The sequence below is a fragment of the Sipha flava genome, unplaced genomic scaffold (genome assembly GCF_003268045.1).
Source record: "Sipha flava isolate LNK unplaced genomic scaffold, YSA_version1 17788_pilon_pilon, whole genome shotgun sequence".
NCBI classification, from domain to species: Eukaryota; Metazoa; Arthropoda; class Insecta; order Hemiptera; family Aphididae; genus Sipha; species Sipha flava.
The window spans coordinates 1-7,723 of record NW_020272089.1 but is presented as its reverse complement, the minus strand read 5'-3'; the positions used below and the strand labels follow the sequence as shown (position 1 = coordinate 7,723).

Sequence of the window (7,723 nt, the reverse complement as noted above, 5' to 3'; positions counted from 1 at the left end):
CCCAATTAGTTTGATCTTTATCATCAAAGCTTCGGATGTAATTTTTTAATGTTGAATGTGACCTTTCAAGTGCCCCATTCGATTGTGGATGATATGCGGTTGTATGTAATTTTTTTATATTTAAGATTTTGCAAATGTGTTTAAAAATATCAGACATAAAATTTGTTCCCTGATCCGTAAGAATCGTATCAGGTATTCCGTATATACAAACAAAATTTTGCACAAAAGCCCGCGCTACAGTGTTAGCTGTGGCGTCTGCTATCGGTACTGCAATAGAATATTTGGTTAAATCGTCCTGCAAGGTTAGAATGTAATTATTAGATTGTAATGTCTTTGGTAAAGGACCCACCAGATCTAAAAATAGCTTTTGAAATGGACCGGAAGCTTTGTTGTTGTGATTTCCATAGGCTGTTTTATTTTCCTATGCATTTTATTCTTTTGACATGTCTCACACTGTTTAATGTAATTTTTTACTTCCCTTTTCAATCCTTTCCAGTTATAGTTTTCACGGATTCGTTTTACCGTCCTCGTTATCCCTTGGTGTCCTCCCAATAGATTATCATGATATTCCTTTACAATATCTAACTTCTCTTGGTCGGTTAAAATGTTCGTTTGCCCATTATATACATTTAATTTTATATTAGTTTGTTTAAAAATGAAATTAATCATTATATTTACGTCTGATAGTATTTTATTCACGTATTCTAAATCTAGGTCAAGTGCGTCGACCTTCATTTGTAAACAGTGATTGATAACATTTTTAAATGCGTTGAATATTTACTCTTGTATTTCAACCTGATTATTTTCATTGATGTTATTATAAAAAATACATTTGTTATTATTTGATTGTATTAACGTTGCTATACGTTGTTTATTTTCATTAATAAGTGCCCAACCATTATTTTTATTAATTATTTTATTTATCGAATAACTAATACGTTCCGTATGTATAAAATATTATTATGTTTTGTGAATTATCTGCAATATTTTTATTATAATATTTAATTTTATTATTCAAGTTTAATATTAAATTATCTTTCTGATTAATATAATCATTGTACGTTAAAGTTATTTCATTCGCAGTGAAAATGTTGTTGACTAACGCCTCATTATTATTATCAATCTGAATTCTTGATAATGCATCGGCGTTGTTGATAGAACCTGACCTATAAACTACGTCATAGTCAAATTCTGACAACATCAACCTCCACCTCATTAATCGAGAACTCGGATCATTAATTCCAAATAGCCATGTTAATGGTCTATGGTCAGTAACTACTGTAAACTTTTGTCCGTACAGATAAGGTCTGAAATTTTTTATACTCCATACTATAGCTAATAATTCTTTTTCTATAGTCGAGTAATTTATTTCGGCTTTTGAAATTGTTCTAGATGCATACGCAATGGGTAATTCTTTTCCTAAAGTACCATGTGATAACACGGACCCTATTGCAAATTGAGAAGCATCTGTTGCCAAAATAAACGGTTTTTCGAAATTTGGATATTGTAATATGTTTCTAATAATTTCCCTTTAAGTGTATTAAATGCCAACTCACATTGGTCATTCCAAATAAATTTATTTTCCTTTTTTAATAACAATGTCATTGGTTTCGCGATTTGTGCAAATTTCGGAATAAATCGCCTATAGTAATTAGCTAAACCAATGAAACTTTTTACTGTAGTAACATTATGTGGTCTCGGGAAGTTTTTTACGCAACTAGTTTTCTCAGGATCTGGTTTTATTCCGTCCTCTGTAATCACATGACCTAAGTAAATAACTTCCTTCCTCAAAAATTGACATTTATGAGGTTGTAGTTTTAGGTTGTGTTCCCTAAGTCTTTCAAAAATTTCCCTTAACTTTTTTTCATGTTCTACTAAATTAGACGCGTAAACTATGATGTCATCTAGATAAGCAAAACAACGCGTGCCTTCTAACCCAATTAGTACCTTTTGCATCATCCGACTAAAAGTAGCCGGTGCAGAGGTTAGATCAAAGCCTAATCTCAGAAACTCAAAGTGCCCTTCAGGTGTAGAAAACGTGGTTTTATGCGTATCTGCGGGATTTATTTTTATCTGATGATAACCGTCAGCTAAATCAAGTGTTGAAAAGTACTTAGATTTGCCTAATTGATCTAATATAGAATTTATGTTCGGTAATGGATATGCGTCACCTATTATTACCTCATTAAGTTTTCTGTATATACATATTCTATATTTAGATTTCCCGTTTTATCTGCGCGTTTTGGTACGATTATTATTGGAAAATTCCAAGGTGATTTGCTTGGTTTTATTATTTCATTACTTAACATCTCTTTTATTTGTTTATTAATTTCCTCTTTATGAACTACGGGTAGGCGATAAGGTCTTATATTTATAGGGTGAATATTTTCTTTAGTAATTATTTGGTGAGTTTCGATTTCGGTAAAAGTTAGTTTATCGGTCGGAAAATGAAATAGATCGGAGAAGTCATGACATATTCGCCTAATATTTTCCTTCTCCTCATTATTTAGATGTCATAATTCTAACTGCTCATCTAATAGTGTTAATCTATTGGAGGCTATTTTAGTTTTATCATCATTAATTAAGTATACTTGTTTTTCATCAAATATCTCCCAATTATTTTCTGACAAACTTGGTATTTCAATCTCTATTTTTTGTTCTGAAGAATTAATTATGCAACCGACAACATTATTATTTTTTACCTCACCTATTGAGTTTCCTGTTATTAAATGTTCATTTATCTGTTTACCCTCTATTAATAGTATCTTGCTCTCTAAATTATCTGGTGTACGTATTTCATATAAGAGTTCAGTTCACGGTTCAATTATTAATTTTGTATTTGGAATAACGATTGTATTATTTTCCATATCTATTTTAATTTTATTAGTTTTTAGAAATGGTTTCCTAATATTCCTGTGTTTGGAATAGAGCATTTATCCGAAACGACCTCGAATGTTTCGAGTAATTTTTTATTATCCACAGTAATATTTATTTTAGTTTCACCAATAGTAAAAATTGGATTATCACTAATTCCTTTTAGTAAACGTCTTTTACTTACATCTACTTTTTCGTTACCCTTTAATTTAGATATTTTTACCAGATTCATATCTGATCCGCTGTCAATTAAAAATTTTCCCATGTTATTTATTAAATTTTCTGAATAACAATTTAAATGGTCTTTATCTAAATTTACCGCAATCATTACATGATCGTCTTCATTTATTATTTCGTTAACTGTATGTATATCGGCAGTTTTAGATGTGCTTGGATTTTGCATTTGTTTTTCTTTATTAAATTTTAGTTTCCTACAATCTGACACGTGATGACCTACTTTCTTACAATAATTGCAAATCAGTTTTGGAGGTCTCGAATCGTATTCTTTTTTAACTTGTGGTTTCGTTTCACTATCATTTTTATTATAACTCTTATTCTTATTGTATGTTTTATAGTTATTATAATTATTATAATTTGGCTTCGAATTAGTTGATGATTTATTATAGTTAAAATGATATTGATTATTTTCGTAATATTGTTCTTCTTCTAATGCTATACTCACAGCTTCTTCGAATGTTTTAATATTTCTACCTTTTATAATTGTTCGAATTTGTGGTATTATCCATCAAGAAATATTCCTAATGCCTGTATTTTTACGAATTCTGCGAAACTTTTAGCTGTTGTAAGGCTCCTACCCTCTGAGGATGCTATTGCAAGATCGTGGTATGCCTTATCGATTCTGTTACTGAATCCTAATACGCTTTCCCCCCTTCTTAGTCTTATACTATTTAATTGTTTTTGCAAGTAAGGTATAGATCTCGTTTTTAAAAATTGTGTCCTTAAGATTGATTTTAGTTCCCCCCATGATGTAATTTGTTTATACCGTATGCAGTCTGCTGCTGCCCCCGTTAAAGATGTGTTCATTATACCCTCTAGAATCATAGGTTTTATAAAATCCTCGATATTACTAAATATAAATTCACATTTATTTTCAAAGTAATATAATTCATTGCCATTTTCCCCATTAAATGAAGGAAGCATTTGTAATGCTGCTTGGCCTGATAATAATTTTGGGATCGGTCTTGGTGCATCGGATCTGGATTGCCATTTTATTATTTATGTTTTTCGAATGCTCTGAAGTATTATATTTTATATGAAATGCTCTGTATATTTATTTTGCAATTTTAATTATTTATAATGCTCTTTAAATTTATTTAATCGGATGCTCTGTATTTATTTAGAATATTTTATTTTATAATGGATGCTCTGTAATTATATTTATTTAAAATGCTCTGTAATTTTATTTATTTAGAATGCTCTGATTTTATTTAATTAGAATGCTATGTTTTTATTTGGGATGCTCTGTAATTTATTTTATATAGGATGCTCTGTAAATTTTATTTTATATAGGATGCTCTGCAAATTTTATTTTATAAGGATGCTCTGCAAATTTTATTTTATATAGGATGCTCTGCAATTTTATTTTATATAGGATGCTCTGTAAATTTTATTTAATATTGGATGCTCTGTAAATTTTATTTTAAATCGGATGCTCTGTATACTTTATAGGATGCTCTGTTGTACAGTTTAATTACCCCTTATATCTATACAATTATTATATACTTAAAATAGTTATAATATTGAAGTGATGTCCATTTGAATTGGTTGCGTTGCTTGGTTTTGGATGCTCTGGATCTTCGTTGCGAAGTATTCGATTTTCTTCCCGTCACTGGTTCGTTAATTTTCCTCTTCGTCGTCACGAAAAGAAAAATTATGTTTGATTTTATAAAAAAAAAATCTACACCGCTGCCACCAAAATATGTCGTGCACCCAAAGGGGATTACGACGGGTAGTGATGGAGAGGAAATGAAAACAACACTTTGAAGAATATGTGTACAATTATAAATGACTTTATATATTAAATTAAACAAACATTTCAGTAGTTAAGTATAAATAGATATTCGGTTACACTGTACAGGAGTCCCGTCGGACACGACTTGTATACAATAAATACAGTCAGTGCCTTCGTAAGCTCTGTATGAAGAAAGACTCCAGATTGACACAGTGGCCAGTGAGTAGGCCCATTATATAGGGGCCCACGTGCGTTATTGTATGATATTACGAAAGTGGAGTGATTATTAAAAGAGCCTTTGATTGGTCCGTCAGCATAACGTGATGCTGACGTCTTATGGCGTGATGTGGTGTATTGACGTAAATGAGGCCTGCTCATTACACCATCGACGCATACAAATACGGTGTACGCCCGTTTAACTAAAATATACGCGTTACGAAACGTGTCGTCTTATCTGAAATATCGCCCGTGTTTGATCCGTTAGGCTTGATAAGTCCAATCATAATTCAATTAATAATAATAATGCAACGATTGTGGCAGGTAAATACGAGCTGGGACGCCGCGTTACCTTTAAGGCCCCCATTCACGATCAGTTTGCGCAACCACTATGTTTGCGCAAAAACATGGTTGTGCAAACACACGTACATACACGGTCAAGCGGTTTGTGTGAACCTCAGTCCTCAGTACGTTTTTGTATATTACGTAGACATAATGTCCGACACAGAAATTGCTTGCGCCGCGATAATTATTGCCTGTTTGACCGAAAAGAAAAAAGAAAGCAGAGAATATGGATGAAGGAATGGCTAAAGAAGAGGGTAGAATTTGGTCATGACCGTTTAGTATCAGAACTCAAACTAAGTTCAATAGTTTATTACAAAAACTATCTTCGAATGGATGCTGATACGTTTGGAGAATTACTAGAAATGGCTACACCTTTAATAGAAAAAAACACTACAGTCATGAGGACACCAATATCGGCCGAACAAAGATTGTTGGCCACTTTAAGATATCTTGTAAGCGGTAATTCATTCGAAGAGCTAAAATTCCAAACTGCCATAGCAGCCCAAACACTTGGGAGAATAATTTTGAAACTTGTCAGTAGATGATGATTGTTGAAGACTTTGCAAAAGACCTTTAGATGTACCATATTTGACAACTAAAGTATTGATAGGAACTTCGTACTTCGTTTATTAAGTCTTGTAACAAAAGTGACGTATAAAATCTTCTATGAATAGCTAACTTGTGCTTCTAGAACACCAAAACACTGAGTTATAAATATTTTAAAACAAAATATATTAAACATACAGTATACAAAATTTTAAGCTGTTTTTATTAATATTTTCAAACTATTTAAGCTATAGACATGGTAGAAAACTAATTAAGTTGTAGGAAATAATTTGTGACAAAAAAAAAAAAAAAAAAAAAGAAAAAAAAAAGGCTGTTATAGAAATTTGGTTTGTTATGTTGGGTAATAAGCTTTTAGTTATATAAATATTAAAAAAAAGAAGTCTTTCAGAATCTAATATTATAACATTAACTTAATATATAACATACTAAAATCAGAACTCATAAAATAGTAAATTAACTTTTTTCTATGATGTGCGAACAGTTAAAGTTATTTTACAGTTATTATAGCTAGAATGATATATCATTCAAAATATTTTTTATGATCTATAAAACAGTTATATTTAACCATCAAATGTTTTTAACTTAAATATATAAAACTAACAAATAGATAAGAAGATAAAAAACTTACATCCGAAGACATATTAAAAGTGGTACCAGTCATAGCTTTAACAATGAATCCTTCTTCGATACCAATCATGTCACCAACCTTACGCATAGAATGTAGTAGTTTTTCCCATATATTAAGAACTCTAAACCAATCTAAATGGCCAATCTGTTCACTAACTGAATATGGAGTAATCTAAAATACAATACATAATAATTTTTGCTTATTAACAAATAAAAATATTCGCCAATAATCTGTCTTACTAAATAAAGTAGATTTAGTTCAGAGTCAAGGGCAAAATTTTGTCTAGCTTTATCTAGTTTTTTAATCAATTTGAGACCAATTTCTGGTGTAACAGATGCTGCAAGACAAGCTTGGCCTAGATTTGTTGGAACTAATTAATTGTCGTTTTCTCGTACAAATTGATGTTCAATTAACAATTTGAGACATCGATGAATTGGATTCTCGTTGACTATAGAATTTTTATACAATATATTCCAATTATATATTTAGTAAATTCATCAATATAAGTTTATTGAAAATATACTAACAATGTTCATTAGTTGACATATAAAGTAATGTACACTTAATATATTCGAAAGCTTCTTCTGTAGTGCTAACAACACAACCAGCTACTACTTCTAACAAGGCTCGCTTTAGACAATTAGAAAAATGTCCAACTCCAAAACAACTTTTAATTAATGGAAGTTTCTGAGTAGCAACTTCTTCGCCCATTTTTCTTTCATTTTCATTACATATTAAATAACTTTCTCCTGTAACAAAATTATATTTATTTTTATAAAAATTTAAAATAACAATATATGTTGACAAACCAGCAGTATCTACGCCCATACGACCAGCACGTCCAATTATCTGTCGATACTGAAGAATATCAATAGGAAATCCATGACAATGTGGTGATCTGACAATAAATCTTGGCGCAGGTAAATTTACACCAGAAGATAATGTTGATGTTGCCACTAATACTCGTATAATATTTTGTTTGAATCCACCTTCGATTATGTCCCTTTCATCCATTGTGAGACCTACAAATAATATTAATATTTTTATCAATTTACTTTAATTTTCAAGATAACTATTTATTATTAAAATTAACCTTGTCTTTATAATTTTATAGGTAGAAC

At 30.5% G+C, this 7,723-nt stretch overlaps 2 protein-coding genes across 2 annotated transcripts; one reads left to right on the top strand and one right to left on the bottom strand.

The window, feature by feature from the left end:
- Positions 1-4,466: 4,466 nt before the first annotated feature.
- On the top strand, positions 4,467-6,162 carry LOC112680479. The gene has a single exon (XM_025550572.1). The coding sequence runs from the start codon at positions 5,470-5,472 to the stop codon at positions 5,950-5,952; it is 483 nt and encodes a 160-aa protein (XP_025406357.1). The 5' UTR covers positions 4,467-5,469; the 3' UTR covers positions 5,953-6,162.
- A 428-nt stretch (positions 6,163-6,590) lies between these two features.
- On the bottom strand, positions 6,591-7,616 carry LOC112680478 (DNA polymerase theta-like). Its single transcript, XM_025550571.1, has 4 exons — positions 7,412-7,616; positions 7,130-7,351; positions 6,842-7,050; positions 6,591-6,773 (listed from the first exon to the last, which is right to left on the bottom strand). The coding sequence occupies exons 1-3, from the start codon at positions 7,614-7,616 to the stop codon at positions 6,977-6,979; spliced, it is 501 nt and encodes a 166-aa protein (XP_025406356.1). The 3' UTR covers positions 6,591-6,773; positions 6,842-6,976.
- Between the last annotated feature and the right edge of the window lie 107 nt (positions 7,617-7,723).